This window comes from Protopterus annectens, chromosome 5.part0 (assembly GCF_019279795.1).
Source record: "Protopterus annectens isolate FY-2018-M chromosome 5.part0, PAN1.0, whole genome shotgun sequence".
Classification (NCBI taxonomy): domain Eukaryota; kingdom Metazoa; phylum Chordata; order Ceratodontiformes; family Protopteridae; genus Protopterus; species Protopterus annectens.
This window is the reverse complement of record NC_056735.1, coordinates 557,621,378-557,642,649: the sequence shown is the minus strand read 5'-3', so window position 1 is coordinate 557,642,649 and position 21,272 is coordinate 557,621,378. Positions and strand designations below refer to the sequence as shown.

The window sequence follows — 21,272 nt, the reverse complement described above, 5'->3', positions numbered from 1 at the left end:
GGGAAACCAGGACTGCAACAGTGAATACACTCGAACATCTACATGTATGGTAAGTGTACACAACTGCACTATGTTTTTCGTGTTTCACTGTTGCAGTCATCACATTTGGGCTGATTCCCAAAGCTGAGGAAATGGGTGGAGGCAGTCAAGGAAACTAGGGGCTGGCTAGGATAGCCTGCAAGACTGCAGAGGCAAACCCTGTCCTGGATTTGGAGAAGAGAGGCAGGTGGTAATGTTTGGTAAAAGTGTGAACAGATGTCCAGGTGGCAGCCTCCAGGATGTCCCTGGTGGGGACTTCTCTGAGGAACACTGCAGAGGTGGAGGTTGCTCTGGTGGAGTGAGTCTTGACCCCTTGGGGGGAGGCTTTCCATGCTGTTTGTAGCAGAAATGGATGCAATGGGATATCCATTTGGAAATGGTTTGTTTGGAGATGGCTTTGCCTTCTGCCCCTGTAGCAAAGCTAACTAGCAATTGATCAGACTTTCTGAAGGATTTAGTCCTGTCTGGATAGAATCTGAGCTGTCTGTGCACATTTAGAGAGTGCACAATCCTTTCCCCCTTGTTCTGGGGATTAGGAAAAGAAGGTGGGAAAAAATGGATTGGTTGAGAGCCACACTAGACACCACCTTGGGCATGAAGGATGGGTTAGTTCTGAGGGATACCCTGTCAGCATGGGAGATGATGAAGGGTTCCACAGCCATGAGCACTTGCAGCTTGGAGACTATTCTGGCTGAAGTGATGGCCAGAAGGAAAGTGGTCTTCCAGGCGAGAAATGTTAGCTCTGCAGAAGAAGCTAGTTTGAAGGGGGGCAGGGTGAGCTTTTCCAACATAAAGTTAAGGTCCCAAGCTGGGGTTGATGCTCTTCTGGGTGGCCTCAAGTTGCTAGCCCCTCTTAGGAACTGTTTGATTAAAGGGTGTGAGAAAAGGGGCTGCACAGTGGGGAAATGAGCAGAGATAGGAGAGGCATGAATGTGTATAGAGAAAAAGAGAAGCCACTGTGTAGCAGGTCAGCCAAATAATCCAGGATGAGAGGGAGGGAGGTCTGTGCCATATTGGCTGTGTTAACCTGAATCCAGGTGCAGAACATTTTCATTTGCCAGCATAAGACTTTGCAATGCTAGGGTGTCTGGCCTCATGTATAACATCTAGAACCTGTTTGCTGAGGTTGGCAGATTGATCGGGGGTTAGGGAATAAGCCAAACTGCCAAATTGAGTGTCTGCAATTGGGGATGCATGAATTCCCCTTCCTTCTGGGTCAGGAGGTTTAGAATCTGAGGAAGATGCCATGGTGGCAGTGGAGACAGGCTGCGCAGCAAGGGGTACCAGTGCTGGCGAAGCCAGTCTGGAGCTGTACGAATTGTCCTTGTTTTTTCCTTCTTTATTTTGAGCAGTACCCTGGGGATGAGAAGTAGTGGAGGAAAGGCACAGACTGATAGTTTGACCCAGGGGAAGGTCAGGGCATCCACTTTCCAAGCCATGCAGTGATGTTCCCTGGTGCAGAATCTGTTGGGCTGGTGGTTGGTGTGGGAGGAAAAGAAGTTGACCTTCGGGGTGCCCCATTTCTGAGTTATTAGAGTGAAGGTTCTTCTGTTGAGCTGCCACTTGTGTCAGTCCAGAAGATTTCTGCTTAATTGGTCTGGCAGAGAGTTGGGAGAACCTGGTAGGAATTGTGCTAACAGGTGGAGTTGCATGGCAGAGGCTGTGTGCCAAAGGTCATGGCCAGCCTGCATAAAGGGTAGGACTGAGTCCCTCCATGCTTGTTGAAATACCACATCCCAGTGGTGTTGTCTGTTTTGATCAGGAGAGCCCCTGGGGAGAGAAGGGGCTTGAAAGCTATCAAGGCATGCTGGACAGCCATCATCTCTTTTTGGTTGATGTGCAAAGGGATTTCCTGTGGGCTCCATTGGCCCTGTATGCACCTGCTGTCCAGGTGTGCACCCCAGGCATAGTCTGATGCATCTGTAGTAAGGGTCTGGGTAGTGCGGGGGGGTGGTGAGAAAGGTAGTCCCTTCTTTTCTGAGTCAAGGCATTATAGGTATAAGAGTCTCCAGGTCTTGAGAGTGTTGACACCAAAGGCTTTTTAGGTACCATTGAAGTTTCCTCATATGCAGTCTGGCATATGGAATGAGTAGTATGCAAGATGCCATGATCCCCAGAGCTTGTGGAATCTTCCTTGCAGATAACTGGGGTCTGGTGGCTAGTTGAGAGATGTAGGCTGTCAGGAAAATTTACTTTTCTGGTGTAAGGAATGCCATCTGGGATCCTGTGTCCAGGCTTGCTCCCAGAAATATAATCCTTTGGGTGGGCACCTGTTTGTTTTTCTTTTTATTGATTGTGTACCCTAGGGAGGTTAGTAGGGACTTTACAAAGGCCAGGTGCTTGAACAGCTTTTCCTGGCTGTCTGCCTGAATTAGGCAGTCGTCTAAGTATGGGTAAATCTGGATATTCCTTTGTCTGCAAAGGGCAATGGCAAGAGCCAGACATTTTGTGAAAACTCTGGGAGCAGTAGATAAGCCAAAGGGAAGCAAAGGGAAGAGCAGAGAACTGAAAGTGCTGAGATCCTGCCCTGAAACAGAGATATTTCCTGCATGATTTCCTGATAGCAATGTGGAGGAAGGCCTCTTTTAGAACTAAGGTGGCTAGCCAAACATCCTTGGAGAGCATGGGTAGCAACTGCTGGAGTGTGAGCATTTTGAATTTTGGGATCACCTGGAAGGTGTTTAGAATGGATAGATTGAGGATGGGGTGCCAGGTGCCCTCTTTTCTGGATACCAGAAAAATAGAAACCTTGGCCTATCTGTTCTTCAGGAACGTGTTCTACTGGCCTCATAGACAGCAGGGAAATAACTTGCTTTTGAGCGTCTGCCCACTGGTTTGGAGGTAGATCTGGGAACCCTTTTGGGGATGGAAGGGTGTGGAAAGAAAATTTATATCCCTGGAACACTATGTTGAGAACCCAGTCATTGGTAATGGTGGCCCAGGTGCTTGCGTGAAATGACAGTTTTCCTCCTAGGGGTAAGTGAAATTGGGCAGAGGGAGGGGGTGGGGGAGGTGGGTCACTGTGAGTTCTTACCATAAGGGGGTGGCTTAGAACTCCCTGCTTTTGAAGTGGAGGTACTCCACTGCTTAGATCTCTGCATTCTCTGTGGCTGCAGACTGGGGGAGTCTGGTTCCCCATGGTGTGGGCTGGACTAGCTTAGTGGGAGCAGGAAAGGACCAGTGCTTGGTGGGACAATGCCTGCTGAAACTGGGTGGCTGGGCCTGTAATAAATCCTTAACTGTCTGCTTAAATTTTGCTTTTTCCTCCATCTTTTTTAAGACCTCGTTTGCCATAGTGCCAAATAAGTTGTCTTTGTGCAAGGGGGCATCCAACAGTTTAGATTTGACATGGTCTGGCAAGGGCTGTTCCTTAAGCCATGCATGCCTTCTAATGACAGATCCAGTGACTGCTGCCCTGCAAGAAGCTTATAGGGCATCAAAACCACAGTGCAAGGTGTGTTTATTTACTTGACTTGCAGAATGCATTAACTCTTGTAACTCTTTAGATTCTGCACAAGCATGAAAGGAAGACATTTTTTGTTTGAGGAGTTCCAGGGTATGTTGCTGAAATTTTAGCATATGGAACTGAAAATTTAGTGCCCTAATAGCAAGAGTAGCTGAGGTATTTACTTTTTTACCCAATCTGTCTAGTGCTCTGGAATCCCTACCTGAGGGGGTGGGATTCTTAGCAGAGGTTGTTTTAACCCCTTTAGGCACTTGAGAATTTACCTCAGGGTCAGCAGTAGGCTTTTTAAAAAGAAATCTGTGTGAGTCAGGGGCTCTACAGTACCTGTCTGGTTTTCTAGCTGCAGGAGGGAGGGTGTAAGGAGTCAAGCTGGATTCCAGGAAAATATCCTCCACAACATCCAGGACTTGGGGGATGGCCAAGCGTCTGTGCTGTGGAAGATCTAAAAATTCCCTGAGTCTCTTTTTAGACTGAGGGTAGTCCCAAGTTTCCCATTGGAAATGCTCCCTTAAGGTATGACAGGTTTCCCCAAAGGAAAAATCCTCTGGAGGAGAGACTGATGGGATGGAATCCTTTGCATCAGAATCCTCATAAGTAGAGAGGGGTTGCATTTCTTCATATTCAGATGCATTAGAGTCATTTGACTCTTGTTCAGACAAAACTACAGGGGAGAGATCTCTTTTCCTTTTGGAGGTGGTAGCTTGGCTTGCCCTGATCAGCACGATTAGGTCTTCTGCCATTTTAAACACTTGAGACTGAGGCAAGGAAGCAGGTGCCTGAGATTGGGTTGTCGGTTTCTTGGGTGTGGTTTGGGCCTAAGAAACTCAGTCATTTTCAAAAGAACGGTAGTTGCAAAAGAAGACTTCAGTTTGTGTCAAGAATCGGTAGTACGAAGGACTTCCTCAAAAGCTGGTGCTTGCTCAGTGGCCCCAGTCCCATCCAAGGTAGAGACGACCACAGGATCCTTAGTTGAAGAAGAGTTTTGTGGTATACCGGACTCTGAAAGGGTCTCGGTAGTGGCCTGTGTATCCACAGAAGCGGGCATCAGGGGCTGCGAAAGCGCCTCACTGAGGACCGAAGAAGTGACAACTAACTTAACGGGAGTGTCATCAGTAGGTTTGGACCTGCGTGGTCTGTCTCTGTCTCTGTCTTTATCTTTACATTTTTTATCTGGTGTGAGATGGCTTACAGAAGATGAGCATGAGGACTGTAAGCAAAAATGTCTTGCTACAATAAGGGCCCGATGACGGATACTTCTGGCGTTGAACAAAGCACAGAAGTGACAATAGGGGAAGTCACAGTTTGGGCCTAAACAAATGATGCAGTAAGAATGAAAGTCTTGGTGTGGTATTTGCTTTCCACAGGTGAGACAATTGTTAACTTTTTCTGACATAGGTTAGTGCAAGAAAAAAGATCTCCAATGGGGTACTTATCTTTAGAAGACTTCAGCTTCAATTCGGTAGATGAAACTCAGGTAGAGGCCGACCGGCACTCGTGTGAACTGCTTCTGCTTCGGGCTCCATGGCAAGAAAGACTGATATAATGGTGTTGGGCTGCCTTACTTTATACTACTGATGATCTGACATCAGTCCTGAAGTGACAGCAACCGACGCAGAAATACTAAGCATCTGGTATTTGGGCCGGCCAAGGGCTACCCTGGCATGGATAAACCAAATGTGATGACTGCAACAGTGAAAGACGAAGAACATATAAGAAAGCTGCTCTAGAGGAGGTTAAGGAATCCCTGAAAAAGGAGGGAGAGAGTTCCACACCATGAAGTTACCCTGACAGATGATGGACAGAACCCATGAATCAGAGATGAGGATTTGCCAGTTTATAAGACAGAGGGAGAACTGAAGAGACAATGGAACTTGTCCAAGGGTTGAGGGGAAAAATATCCAAGAGAAACAGGCCTGTCGGTAAAAGAAGGCTTCCAAACCACAGAACTATGGGATGATTTGGCAGAAGAAGCTCGCTTACCACCCTTCCTGCCTTTAGTACCCTCATGAGGCTGCCTGTGAACAAAAACAGAGCCAGTAGGATAGTACCTCAGGAACTTAAGGATGGGGGACACAAAAGTATATTTAAGGTACCTTTTTCTTGAAGAGACTTAAACATAGCAGCAGCAGTCCCAAATACATTTTTATTAATCAAAGGAACATCCAGCAACTTGGCCTTAATGTCCTCAGGTAATGACTGCAGACAAAGCCAAGAGTAATGCCTCATGACAGACCCAAAGGCAGCAGCTCTAGAAGAGACATCAGCAGCATCATAGCTGCACTTGATAGGGTGGCGAGCCACCTGACAGGTAGAACCCAAAACAGATAAAGCAGAAGACTTTCTTTCAGAATCAGGGAGGTCAGAAATAACACTCAAGCCTGGGCAATCAAGGCCAAAACATACCTGGTCATGTGGGTCTGGTAACTGATAGCCCTAATGACCAAAGCAGAAGCAGTATAGATCTTCTTTCCAATTCTCTCCATTTCCCCACTATCCTTATCCAAAGGCAGAAGTTTGAAAGAGGGCAAAAGCTTAGGTTTGTCAGAGGAGATTGACACTAAACCAGGGTCAACAAAAGGACACTTAAATTGGAATTAACAATCCCCAGGAACCTTATAGAACTTGTCAGGTCTTGCTGGATCAGGGAGCTGAGAATCATGATTCATAGAGGCAGCTATATAGGGGTCAAACAAAGCAGCCAACACACAAAGTACTGCAGAAGGTTTAGGAGTGTCCACCTAAAGCAACGCATAATACATTTTCATATATTTATATTTACAGTGTTCTAGTTAGATAATGTTTATGGTTAAATTGCTATGTGTTTTTTCATGTGTCAATCTAATTAACTATTTTTACTTACATACTATGTATATTATTTTAGTTCTTGTCAAAGACCTGATGAAGGCTTAATTGCATTAGTTAGCCGAAAACAATTTTAGTTAAAAGTCAGTTGTTTTATGTGTATTTTATGCTTTTCGTAATACCTGATTTGGGAATGTGCATTGCAAATAGATAGGTAGTGATTTCCTTAACTAGGATTTAGTTTGACGTAATCAGTAGTTGTGTGTGGGGGTGGGTACTTGCTTTTCTAAAATGCAATTTTTATGGTCTTGTTAATATTGTTTGCCTTGAATAGGCTGGTTTAAAATTAAACAATACGTATAATCTTGCACACTTACTTCTAAGTGTATAAATGCTGATATACTTAACACTGTAAAATATTTCTTATTTTTGTTACTGAGGATCACCTGTCTGTGAGTAATAAAGGCTTGTTAGTTTGGAACACTACCTATGATTTTTGGGAATTATTGTGACCAAGGTCATCAACGAAGTCTTAAGACCACTAGGTTTCTCTGTTTTTCACACCTGAGAAGAATCCTACTTAAAACATTCCATCATTCTGGCTACTGTGTCAACAAAAGACAATTCCTCCAAAGGAGACCCAGGGCTAATGAATGCTTATTCATCAGAGCCATAAGCCAAAGGAGGAGAGTGAAACAAGTACTCTTCATCAGACTCTGAATCCTCATCCCAGGAATCAGTTTCCCTTGGCCTTTTGGAAGGAGTAGAAGTCCAGATTGGAGTAGTGACAGAAACCCCTTGGGGAGGTTTCAGGGCCATTAAAGCATTAAATAGGCCCCAAGTAAACTTCAGGCATTTGTTTAGAGGGTCCTTAGATGTACAGAAGAATGTTTAGTCTTCTGTATTTTCTTGGTACGGATGTAAGCCTTGACACATACCAGAGATTCCAAACACCGACGGGATTTGAAAATAGTACCCAGAAACTTTTCCCCGACCAGAATCTGCAGTGTCCCTCTAGAGCCCTCCAAGATAATCAAACTTGATTCCCCCTCGATGTCCACAACAGATGCCTGCAAAGCCTCAGAAGCTGTGCAAAAGTAAGGATCCATGTCGGCCTCAGAAAGGGTCACAGTACAGGAATCTGAAGTTGACACTGGATGGCCTATGGAGCTACCACCAGCTTCTAGAAAGAAGCTTGGAGGCTGGACAGCCAAAGAATCCGGCCAAGATTGCTTGGCCTTCTTCTTACTTAATGAGAGTACCTCAGGGTTAATCAATTCTGCCATGCTACCCTGGGATAAATGTTTAAGTCTCTGATTCTTGAGACAGATGGGCAGGGAAGACAACTGGCTTTTAAGAGTCTTAGGCACAAACACCTTACAAATACTACAAGAGGTATGGTAATGGGAAGTACCCAAAAGAAAAAAAAAATTTGTTCGTGATAATCCTTTTGGGGAATTTGCCTCGCACAGTGACATTTTTCTCTTTTTGTATGACATGAACTCCACAGTAATCAAAGGAAAACAAGACCAATAGTAAAAAGAAAAAAACCCCAATAGGGCACTTATCTGATGGCTAGGTATTTAGCACAGCCAAGGGCATTTAGACTGACAAGTGATGATAGTGTTCAGACTGGCAGCAAAGGAGTTCTGGGAATCTGCATCCGTACATCACCTTTATGCCCTACATACTGTACAGGGAACATATGTGTGACGTACTGCATACAGAAGTTTGAAATGCTTAGGTATGCTAGCCAGATATTGGGCTATCCTTCACAGGAGATCCCTAAGGTTAAGAATACTGCAACAGTGATATAGAAGGACTGGGAAGGGCTTAGCACTTTGTCTTCCAAGAAACTATTTACAAGAATTTCTTTGTGTTAGAATCTAAAGTTTTACAAAGAAACACTTTCAGCAGTAATAACAACCTATTAAGCTACTAGGAATAATTAGAGAGAGATTCAAGGAAAACCTGATATGAATAAAACTAAGGTTACTACCCATCCCTTGTTTTACAAGAGGAGTCATGATTTTACAACTGTGTCCCATGAAATCACATAAGAACTGGCAAATTCATTTACATTTTAGAATGAGAATGTCAAGGAACTTTCCTTTAACTATTGTAAATAAATAAATGGTGGTACTAATTAAAAAAATACCCTGCAGTGATATAATAACCAAAACATCTAACATTCTAGAATGCTGTGCCTCAGTTTTGATAAAGTAAAGATAAGCTATATGCATTATTGGAGGATATGGTTTGTCTTGCAAAGCCTATGTGTTCAATAATAAATATCTTGCTATGGGAATCTGAAGTGTGCTGAAGCAACACCATTCATTTCTTTGTTAGGTAGTTTAAGATGTAAATATGGGATGATGTGACGTTTTCCTCTGTAGGAGAAATTTCTAATATCTAAACAAAACTAATTTTAAATGCCCACATGAGGAAAAATAAATATTACGGCAATACTTAACTGTGCACCAAAATGACAGATCAGCAAACAAGAAGGCTAAGGCTGATGCCCTTGAAATTACTACCTAAAACAGCAGAAAAAATGCTTAAAGTCCTTTGATGTCCAGATCTCATTGATCCTAATGTGCATGTGCACACATGTATGTGGGTGTGCACGAACATATGTAAAACACATTTAAGTTTGTATTGTAAGCATATGGAATATTGGTTTAACATGTGTAAAATGGAGAGTTCCCACCCCATTTGAAATTCATAAACTCCTCCACATAAATGTTTGAAGCATAATTAAAAACAAGCATGTCTGATATCACACACAGTACACACAACCAAAAGACTGCCTCACTATTTTAGCAAGATAATCAGAAAGAGCTGGAAGCAGTTTTTTTAGTTTGTTTTGTTTTTGGAAAAGTGCAGCCTATGCAAAGTAAACATGTTTTATTGTGGACTTCATCACATTGTACAGCCTGCTTGAGCTAAACTTACATTAACATAACCACTGATGGCATTAGTAAAAGCCTCTATTCTATGCCCTGAAATGCCCTGGAGATCAGTAAATGCAGCAAAGACCTACTGCACAGTATGCATAAGCAGCACATCCCCATCATGTAAGCAAGCACTAATGCCAGACAGGGTGTGTTTTACTGTATAATTAATGCCCAACCAGGGGTATTATGAGTCCTGATGCCATAGGCAGAGAGCCTCTACACACCTGGAAGGGTGTTAATTACACAGCAATACATACCCAGAAGGGTATTGCTGCACTTTGAGAATGGGCAGTCTGTAAAATTGTGTTTTATTTATTTATTTTTTTGTTGCTATATTATTTTTTTCATACATGTTTTTGATGTAAAATAGTTTCTTCGATTAATTTCTTAAATTTGCTGTAGTATATGTAAATGGTGTTGGAAGAAATATTTTACATTCAAAATAAAGCACTTTAAAAAAAATATTCAAATATTTTCTTCATTTTTTGGTCCCTTACTCCTAAAATGCTTGGTCTGTTGCCAGTCATTGGGACTTAAGTCATTAAATAATGACATACATTTGAGTTTCAGATAATTTCCTTCAGAAAATTCATGCCAATGCAAATCATGTTATTCGAGCAACTTTGTAATTTTATAAGAGCAATATTTTAAAATATGTCCCAATTTTTGAACATTTGTTCCCCCTTTATTTTAGGCTTTATTCATATTTATTGAGCTAAGAGGTCAAGAGCTATGCAAACTTCTTAAATGCTGCCACTGCTCAATCTTTCTCACTCTTCATATGCACACATGCACACACATGCAAGCACATACTTCTGCTTTCATGCATGCAAGCACGCATATACTCATACATGCAGACAGAAGCATAAACACACACAAGCACACAAACACTTTTCTTTTTTTTTTAATGTTTCTTTTACTTTTACAATCGCTAAAAAGCAGAAGCGCTGCCTACCAAGTGTAAAAGAATGACTTGATCGATCTCTCACTTTCATGCACACAAGCACAGACATTATCACAAATACTTTTCCTTTTTTTATGTTTCCTTTTGCTAAACAGCAAAAGCACTTCTTAGTGAGTATAAAATAAGGCAGCCATTATGGCAGTTACAGTGGCTGCTTAATATGCTGCCTTGAAGCAGCAGATTTGTTTTTCACCTGGCTTTATCTGTACATTAACATCCTGCTGGAGAATGTTCGTTCTACAATCAGGGTGCCGATGTACAGGCTGCTGATTACCTAAAGTACAATAATGCTCATGTAAGGATACCTCCACCTTTCATAATGTTAAAGCATACAATAGTCAACCCCTGAACATTTCACAGGGGACCTCTAACACCTACAACTACTTTTACTCAGTTTTACTAGTGTTATGCTAAATCACTGGGGTAGTCACCATTTATTTCAAATTTATATACCATTCTCTCAGTTTTAGTGCTTTCAGCAGAAGAAGTGAAGCTCCTTTCTTGATTAACCAGCCTGCTGACATTCTCTGTTGCTGGTTATAGTATGCAGCCGTTTTTTCCCAGGCCAAATTAACTCTTTTCTGTTGCTCATCTCTAAGTACAGTCTCTTATCTGAACATATTTAATGAACTTAATGAAAAGCACCTATCAACAAACAGTAATCATCGATCCACATAATTCACCAAAACACAGCTCTGAAAACAGATTCACAAGAAACATTGCATTATCAAATCCATTGCATATGAAGGAGTTTCTCCAGCTAGTATACTGCCCACACTCCTTTAAGTATTCTTTTTGGCTGCCAGCAAATACGTAAGCATTTTCGTCTCTCTACCATCCCTATAGTGAAATATTCACCTTGACTTCCTCTGCTAGGCAGGTCTTCAAATGCTGCCCAATACGCACATCTTGTCCTCAAAAGACATATGACCTTAGATGGTGAAATTTTGTCTGTACATTTATATCCTTTTCTTAAATGATTTTTGAGATAACTGCCTGCAGGGTTTAAAAAAAAGATAGGTGCATCCTACTAACAAGTATTACATTGCATTAGCTGCTCCACTTTGTTTACTCTGTAAATCTTCAGTACAGTGACAATATTTATTCCAGATTTCACACTGCAACATTACACACATTATATAAGGTCTTCTTTGGCAACCAAAAATGTAATCTATCTTTGCCCTCAGCTGTCTAGCCTCCATACTTGTGGTGAGGATGGCCCTAATTTGGTCTGAGGAAAAGATGAAGGTTTTTTTTAACATTTTCCTGGCGCATATCTATCTATGTATCTAACTATCTATCAATCTATCCATCCAGCTATCCATCTATCTACATATCATGACAAAATTACTAGAGTGGCCAAATTAAATACCAGTGCAGAAAAACGTTTCATGTGTCTCTCCAAGAATTTGAAAAAAAAAATCATTGTAGACAGGGACTCACAGTATCTGCAAAAGTCTTGTGTCTTCCTCCCACAAAATAAAATAAGGAAATCAAACAAACTCTCATTTTCTTTAAATCTCTTAGTAACAGATTGTTCTGATGCATCCACAGCAACATTATGCTCTGTAAGCCCCAGCTGTACTCCAGTACTGCACAACTTGTTGTCCAGTTCAGCCCTGCCAAACTAAAGGTGTTAGCCCTCCCCAAACTGGCAAAGTAGGCTAGGGTCTGCCACAACAGGATAGAGGCTTGAGACACAATAGTACTGCTTGTAGAAGTAAGACTGCTTTTACTGTTCCAGCTACGGCCAAGTGTGCTACAGTCCAAGAGAAGGACATACAATCAACTCAGACAAGGAACATCACATGTCTCCAAGATCAACATCCTCACATACTCATCTCAGGGATCTCTAGTTCCCTTTGAGGATTCCATCAGGAGAAAAACATCCTAGTCATACATAGCCCATCCTTGCACCCTCCAGTGAGAGAAACAATCAATCAAAGCCTCAAAATGTTTCTGTCAGCCTCACAAGCTCTACCACGTTCAAGCTCTCTAATTGAACATAAGAGATCTGGGACATATAACAGAGCTGGTACTAAGCAGCTAACTTACCATGCTGACTTCATAAAAAGAACAGGACCTACTTTTCACTGATAATTAGCATGATGTCTTTGACTTTATTCTACCAGTAATGTATAGCAGCTGCAAATCCACAGACTTTTTTTTAAGTTTCCACAGCATCCTCTTACACTGCTTCAAGAGGAAGCCCCTATAAGAAAGCTGACCAAATATATGAGGAGTGCAACTTCTGACAAACAATACTCAGAAGAAATTTTAATGACTCTAAGGACTACATGACAAGTTTTGGTAAGCTTCAAAATGTCCAGTTCTTAAAATAACAGCACTCATTAGATCATGTTTAGACACAATGTTTGCAGATGTAGCTTTTAGATTATATACTTTTATCAAAGTTAAAAAAAAAAAAACACTTTCTTTTCCATATCTTTAATTTCTTTGTGGGCACTATTGTTTTTTCATTTGCTTTAGTTCCATTCATTTTGCTTCAAAAATCGAATGTTTCTGACTTAAAGCATATTATCGTTTTTGACACTGGCTACCTTGTCTACAACCAAAATGTTCAGCAGAATGATTAAAGATCAACACATCAGCTTATCCTACAGTCCCAGCAATTTACTCTAGTTTACTACACTACACACAAAAGCAGTTTCAGTGTGTATTTCTTTTGCCTTTCCTCTCTTATCCAAAGATTTTTGCTTTGTGGAGGAGACCAGTTTCTGTATCCATATATTTGGTGACTTAGAAAAGATATGGAAGAGACTTCTTCTGCTCAAAGCAAAGAAGTGTACTGCACACCCCTATTAGCCCTGATTAACCCTATACCCCCAGCGTGAGACAGTGATATAACAAGAGCCAATTCTATCCTAACACTGATCTGTCAACTAAAAGTAATGCTAGCCTATAGATCCTCACTATTTCAGACACTAGAGCCCTCACTATAAACCTTTTGGCTACTTGCCTCTATATAACACTTTTTTGTGTATACCAAGACAAGACAATATCACCTCTCAATCTAATTCATAAGCTTTCTTTCTACACTTATGTCCTCACCAATTACATTATATAAACATCAAACTATTATTAGACTTCACATTGAAAAACACAGTAAGAGAAAGGCCTGTTTTATCAAGTATATGCACATTCACTGCAATCTTTATATATCTTGAAAAATCTCCAACCTTTCCTCATCCAGATATTGTTTATCTTACACATAACCAGAGAAGGAAAATATTCTCACTTACTCCCACCACTGCTGTACAAACTATGATTCAAAGCCTTGAACTAGTACTTAATGGTACCACTTACACTGACATGCTGACTTAGCCAACCTGCTGGCTAACAGGTTCAGCGCAAACCTCACCCCCTTATCACCCCCCAAAAGGCCATCCCTGATACTTGTCCCACACCTCACATCTCTGTAAATCAAGTGTTAAAGGCCCTATCCAAGGCAAAGAACACAGCTTCCATGGGACGTGATAGTATCGCAGGCTGTATTCTGCACCATCTCCAGCAAGAACTATCTTTTCCTTTGAGCACCCTATTCAACCACAGCCTAACTACAGGCTTCATTCCAGCAGAGTGGAGAACTGCCATTGTCATCCCTTTGCACAAAGATTGTGCCACTACTGTCCATGGAAACTATCGTCCCATCAGCTTCACAAGTCTGATCTGTAAAGTCATTGAGTGTATTATTATGGATCTCGTAAACAAGGACATAGGCAATCTCCAAGCACTCAACCCAACTCAATTCAGATTCATCAGGGGCAGATCTTGACTATTGAACTTAGTTGACTTCTTTGAGACTGTCACCAAGGCCCTGGATGAGGGGAAAGTCAGTGCATACAGCTTACCTTGACCTGGCCAAGGCCTTTGAAAGACTCCTACACTCGGGCATCATCATAAAGCTAACACATCCTGGTGTTAATCCCTATTTAGTCAGATGGGTGGCCAGCTGGCTCACAGATAGGACCCACAAGGTCAAAATAGTTGCTACCACCTCCGACAGCAGACCTGTCACTGGTGACATTCCTCAAGGATCTGTTCTGGGACTCCTACTGTTTTGAATATACTTCTCAGAGGTCAAGTCAAAGACAAAGGGCCTGTGGCTGACCAGGTTTGTGGATGACTAAGTTGGGTGCTGTTACTGACTCCCCAGTTGATGTTAATATACTGAAAGTGGATCTCACAGCTACAAATGACTGGTGCCAAAGTCATGGCCTTAAGTTAAACACAAAAAAATGTATTATTATACCATTCGGCAAAAACACGGCCCTCTACTGATTACCACATCAATGGCAACCCCCTAAGCACACAACCTGTGGTGAGAGACCTAGGTACTCAGGTTGACAACAATCTCACATTCGACCATCATGTGGTGGTCAGAAAAGCCTTTTACTTAGTTCATCTCACAAGTAACGGGATTGCATCCAGAAAGAAGGAAGTTATTACCTGTCTGTACTCCTCCCTTATTAGACCCATAATCAAGTATAATGCCCTGTTTGGTATGCACCTCTACAAACACTTGCACCAACTGGAAAAAACACAGAAATACCTTACAAAGAGAATCCATGGCCTCCAACACCTATCCTATGCGGACAGGCTTAAATCACTATCACTCTACTCTGTATCATACAGATTGCTCAGAGACCCTGCCCTACTGGAGAAGCTGCATATCCATAAGTCTAACTCTTGCACATTACCTGCTCAATAGGCCTAAATCTAATATGCAACATCAACAAAACCTTCTGAAAAGACAGGTTTGTCTCCCAGAGGTTGCCCCATCTCTGGAGTAGACTTCCCATACATGTCAAACAGAGTACCTCACTGGCCCTCTTCAAACACAATCTTGATAATTGGATGGGAAACCATAAATTAGTCCCAGGGGTTCCACCTTTGACCCTCATTGACAGGGCCACAGTTGCTGACTGAGGTTTCTCTTTTTTTGGGAGGGGGGGGTGTAAGGGTCCCAGGGCCATTAGCCTAGTAATCTCCTATGATCCTATAATAATAAGGTTAACCTCTTTCATAATGGTTTTCCCTCTATCAGCTTGATAACATGCCAGCTGCTGAAACAAGACTAATTGCAGTAGACCAAGACAGGTCTTTCTCTTCAATGGGTTACAAGAACAACAGTTTAGAAAAACCTTAGATGCATTTGTATTCATCATGTAAATCCCATGGACACATTAGATTCAATCATTGCTTAGAAATATTAAAATCACCAAGCAAAACTGATACCCATGGCCTCCATCTATATTCCAACAGGCAATGATAAACACATGACTGATGAATCCTTACAGTGGCTGCTAAGTCTAAACTTGTTTTTCTGGGTGACCTTAACATTGACTAAACTTCGTGCAATGACCCCTTCAGTCACTCTGCACTTCATTTTTATGGATTAACCCAAAGCACTCCCTTCATTTCCTGCACTGTCAATGCAGCAGGTTGAGTGTCTATTGGTGTGGATCTTTGTTACAACAGTCAAGAACATTTCACATGACAGTGTTACAATCAACATCACTATGTCTGGAAATGGTTCTTGTTCAAAACATTGAATCTCAAAACACTGAGACCATAACATCGAAAACCCAAAACATCAAACTCATAACACTGAATTTCATAACTTGAAAATGTATAACCCCAAGTAGTGTATCATCAAACATGTAAACGTATAGTTTAATCTGTTAATCTTGTGGTATCACTATAAGATGTTGTAGTTTTCAATTATATTGTTATTACTTATATAGTGTAGGAATTTATACTATTTATATAATGTTTATTTTGCCATATGTACGTGTTCTTAGGCCATACAGTAAATGATTTACACATTATGTGTACATCCTTTACAGTGATCACAATACAGTGGGGTTAGGAAATAATTTTTTTCCCACTGTAGTGTGATCTCGGAGTTGGTATATTTAATTTAATTAATTTACGGGGGGTGCAGGGTGGCTTGCACCCCTGCAGAAATGTAGTAAAAAGTGAGTTTGTAGTTTGGTGCTGTTATAGCTGGAATGTTATTTACATGTGCTTTGTTGTTTTCAATGTTGTGATGCAAAGTTTCAATGTTTTGAGTTTTTGATGTTATAAAATTTAGAAGTTTTGGGTTCTCAGTGTTATGGTCTCAGTGTTTTGAGATTCAATGTTATACGATTTAGATGTTTTGAAGGGAAACCCTGGAAACATACTAAAAATCAGAAGAACTGAAAGGTTTTATTAGTCAAAAACCACCAAATAAATTCAGTCCTGTAGTCGTTAACTGTACCACTGTATAGCACTGATTGGTCTTTGCGCAGCCTTCATTTAGACAAGGCTGTTTAGTATTTCACGTCTGTCTTCCTCATTCTCTAAACTGATATGCATCTGTTTGCAAGAAATATATCAGGGCCACTAACCTTCCATGGACTGCTCACTAATATCGACACTATAATGGCTAAAAAAAGCCATTTATGGGTCATTTATCAGAAAACTGTTAGCAACGGGAATGCTCAGGCTTCAAGGTTGCTTATATCCGAATAAAGAACACTTTTTTACCATCAAAATTCTTACCACTACACCATCAAAACAGCATGCCAACAGTCCAAAAACATTCTGGAAATCTATTGATCAACTCCTCTCTCCTAGACTCTTTCAAATACATTTGTGTTTATCGATAACATGAAAGCATAACATTTTGTTCACTTTGACAACTCGGGTCAAACACTCCCAATCTGAGGCAAATATTAATCTACCAAATTGTTACTGCGTATCTACTATGTTTTCAAATACTTCAAAAAGCTTAAAGCTGGCTCTCTGGCTTTAGATAAACTCCAGAATCCCTCTAGGTTTCTCCTCTAACCTGCATCCGTAGATATTAAAAGCTCCTTAAAAGAAGTGCAATTTGCTGGAATTGATTGCTGATGTCAAGCGCTCATGTTATCCCAACACACAGTTCATCACCCCATTGCTCTTATCTGCAAACATACCACACTACTCTATCAACTACTTAGAATTTGGTGGCACATCTTTATGAATAACAGTGCATCTAACTAACTAAAAAACATTAAAGATCTTCCTGGTTTCAGGCCTCATCAAAATGATACTGCACTTCTGGTCTTATTGGAATTCATTCACATCTGCCTGATAGAACCAAAATGACTTTTCTTAAACCTTTGGCTCAGGTTGTCACATAAGGTTTATGGATATTCTGGGCAATCTTAGTCTCACATTCTGTGACAATAGTTGGGTGCGGATGGCGGAATAGAATAATATATTTTTTCTTTCAATGATTGTTGCCATTCACAATATCTGGGAATTTCATGGTTAACCAAAGGAGAAGCTCCAAGCTCATTTAATATACTGACAAATCACAATTATTTACCAGATTTGTCACTGTATCCAATCTCTACAATACTGGTGTAGTAAAATGGGTCTGTAACTCAAAGCATCAAAAACTAAAGTAATGACATTTGCTTCCACCATTTCTAGTAGAATAAAGGTACAAAGCCCTGACTATGCTCTTGCAACCTCAGTTTGATTAGCAGCTCAGGCACTTGGTGGAGCTGGCAGTACAGGACAAATAGGACTGTCATGAGGGAAGGCTAGGAGAGAAGTATGCATATTGCCACAATTCCTTGGAGAAGCCATACTGCATGGATAACCTGGTTGTGGACTTTTGTCTCACTGATCTGCCATCTGGTGGTAGTCCTCATTAGAATGCGCACAAGTGCATGTACTCACAGGGGGTTACAGCAGGGTGGGGTTTAAGTGATGCAGGTGTCTCATTATCTTGTCAACAGAGTGGGGTTAGCCCATTTAAATGTCCTCACAGTTGGGATGAAGATGAGGACGCAAGCAACACTCATCTGTTTGAATGTTGGCCTATCCAGATGTCTCTCACCAGCATTGTTCTAAAGACTACCAGCATAAAGTACTGAATTGCCTCAGTTCCATCTAGGACTATCTTAACAGCAGGCAGGCAGAGAGTGGAGCAGAAATGAACATAGAAAAAAGTGGCATTTGCTCTCAAAGAAGCAGCATGATCACATGCAGATACGTTTTTGTAAATCTCACCCACATTCTCTTAGTATTGCAGAAGAAGTACAACAATTTTACTGAAATGATGAAGTCCAATACATACATATTAATGTAGTAATTTGGTAAGTACATTCACAACAAAACATTAACTGCTGCATGATTAATGCAAGCCAGTGGACACATTTTTCCTTACACAATACAGGAAATCATTCAACTAAATGTCTCAAACAGCTTAAAAACAATCAAGGAGAAGAAATGTTACTAAAGAAAAAAAAGTAAACAGGATTTAGTATCCCATATTACAAGACACAACAAAATAAAATCCCTATGTCCATAAATTTATTAACCAGGGTAAAGAACTGAACATCACAGACAATTGTACTTCATCAGAAGATACATGAATAATAGCAAATAGTGAAACAGTATGAGAAACTTTCAGTAAACATTGGCTAAATCAAAAACAAACGAAGTATTGGAATACACAATCTTCAAAAGCTAGAGTGAGTTCTCAGATTGCAGTGTTCCAAGACTAAAAAGGACTGGAAGTAAGATGAATGATAGGGGAAGACTAGAAGAAGATAGTTAAGAAGGGTAGAGGATTTATGAGATGAAAAATTCGATAAGTAGGGAGTTGAAAGACAGGAGGTACAACTAATCTGAAGTTGAGTTTGAAACGGACACATTTGGTCTTCAAATTAAGTCACCTTCAAAGAAACTCCACAGATAACACCCACTCAGCAGAAACATATCCAGACCTGAACAAAATAAATTCCAAATTAGCAGTTAGGGAACTGTGCTCAGCCCAAGTCTGATTCAAGACCAAGTACACACAATGACTTACACATATACTGTACAATCATAATGCCTCAAAGGCCACTTGTATAAACTAAGGTAGTAAAAAAATGGAATCTAAACAAACAAACAATGGCTTTTCTTAATAAAGGTAATACTTGTATCTAAAAATGCTATAATAAAACAAAATCATTCTACATAGCTATGTAGATTTAATATACTTTTAAATGAGAAAGTCACATAAGTAAAAAAAAGCAATTAAATGAAAATGTCACATAAGTAAAAAAAGCAACTAAAATGTATCATGCTATACCAGCCTGCTACAAAAATTACATTAACATGATACATGGACAGCTGATAGGGAAAATGCCAACACAATGTAAAACAAAAATAAAACTTTACATAGATCATTTGTTTAAAAACAGAAGAAGAAGCAAAACAAAGGGAAGAATTAAAATGTACTTTAATTTAAAAAACAGCAAAAACATCATGTTTGGATAGGCACAACAGGAGTTTATCAACAGGTGGCTTGGTTTGGTTTCTCACGCAACCTGCATTATCCTTAGTGATACACGATTATTATGGAAGTCACCTCCTGTATATCTTTCTCACATGGGCCTCACAACCCACAGATTGCTCACCTTGAATGCAGCTGTACTTTGTTTCTGTCACCTAGAGCAACTTACGGAGAAACTCCTGTGGAACATTCCTCTGAAACGTATTCAGCGGCTTCTTAAGTTCATGAAGATGATCTAATTTATACATGATGACAATAAAGGTCAAGACTCAGATAATCAGTATTGTTGTTTCTTTATTGCTTAGAAGGGAGGATTCAAAGGCTGCTCTTCTAACAGGTTCTGCTGCTCTTAACTACCAGTCTGAAAAATGGAGAACAGTTCCAGTCCATTCATTTCTATGTGGTGAAAGGTATTAGTCACACCACAGAAAATGAAACTGACACTATATGCACCACATTTGTTTGCTTAAAAACATAGTCCAGGTAATTGACCACAAGTGACAGATGTTGCAGTCAAAGCTACTACAGTGGTTAGTACACATTCTTTTTGGCTAATTTTTATAGATGCCTTGTATTGCTACTTGCTGGGAATCAGCTACAGATCATTTTTGCAGTTAATTTTCTGCCAGCATGCTGTAATGATACAGATGTTACTGTCATTCCTGTATCCTAAAGACAAACTGAAGTGCTGCTCAGACTAGGTTTTCAGGCTTTCTTCTTAGCTTGCTAGCATGCAGTCATAACAAATATTCAATATAGAAGCTAAATGTATGAAAGTGTCACACAAACAAACCTCTCCATTATGGCACTGGCTCATCTGAACTGGGTTGGAGGACCCAAATGGAACAGGATCTCTATCAGGGAGGTGCTCTGTGGAAGGGGGAGTGCCCTTGGAATTGCAATACATCTCTTTTATTTCATTTAGAGTGACATAACCCTAAAAGAAGGAATATGGATGTTAAAAAAGCAAATGTAAAATGTGCAAAAAATATATACCAGCTACAGTGAAGGTTAGATTTAGGTGGTAAAGTAGCCATTTCATTATGGGAAAAAAAAACAGATGAGATTAATGTTTGTTAAAAAGAGCACTATGCAATTACACAACAATTTGTTAAGTGACAGAAAAATCAGTATATTCACTGAAGCTGATTATGGAACTATTACCTTTTACATTAAGATGATTGTTAATCAAATTAAAAAAAAAAAACAAGGCAATGTTACTGATTTTGACAAAAACCTGATTAGAGCAGTTGTCTAGTTAAAGGGATGATCAGACAAATCTGTTAAAATTGCCTACCGACATATAACTTTTTTTAAATTGCTCCAAATAAAATGCTAACTCATACATGTACTTGAATAAAAATGGTTTCAAAGAAAACAATATAATAACTATAGGCTTTTACATAAGTACTCTTCTGACATACCTTGTATATGCTGGTCTCAAAGTGAAAATACCATGGCCCTACATAATTCTATTTATTTCAGAAAATAAATGTACTGATTCACCTTCTAAGGTATTTTTCCACATTAATAGATACTTTCTAGGTAGCAGTTAGTTCATGAAAAAACTTTTATACCTCAGAGGTTATTAGATATCAATTATACCTCCCCCAACAGCTGAGTTTTAAGACTTGGACATGGAAAAATCTGAAAATGCACACTAACAGTTGTATGTTTTAGCCCTGTGCAAATCAGCAA

The 21,272-nt window shown here is 40.3% G+C and overlaps 1 protein-coding gene across 1 annotated transcript in view; it reads right to left on the bottom strand.

Annotated features, from left to right (window-relative positions):
• Positions 1–21,272, bottom strand: part of PHLDB2 (pleckstrin homology like domain family B member 2) — a 1,258,236-nt gene that overhangs the window by 282,786 nt on the left and 954,178 nt on the right. The window contains exon 10 of the mRNA XM_044072445.1: positions 20,368–20,511. Within this exon, the coding sequence (XP_043928380.1) occupies positions 20,368–20,511 (144 nt within the window). The remainder of the gene's footprint in view (positions 1–20,367; positions 20,512–21,272) is intronic.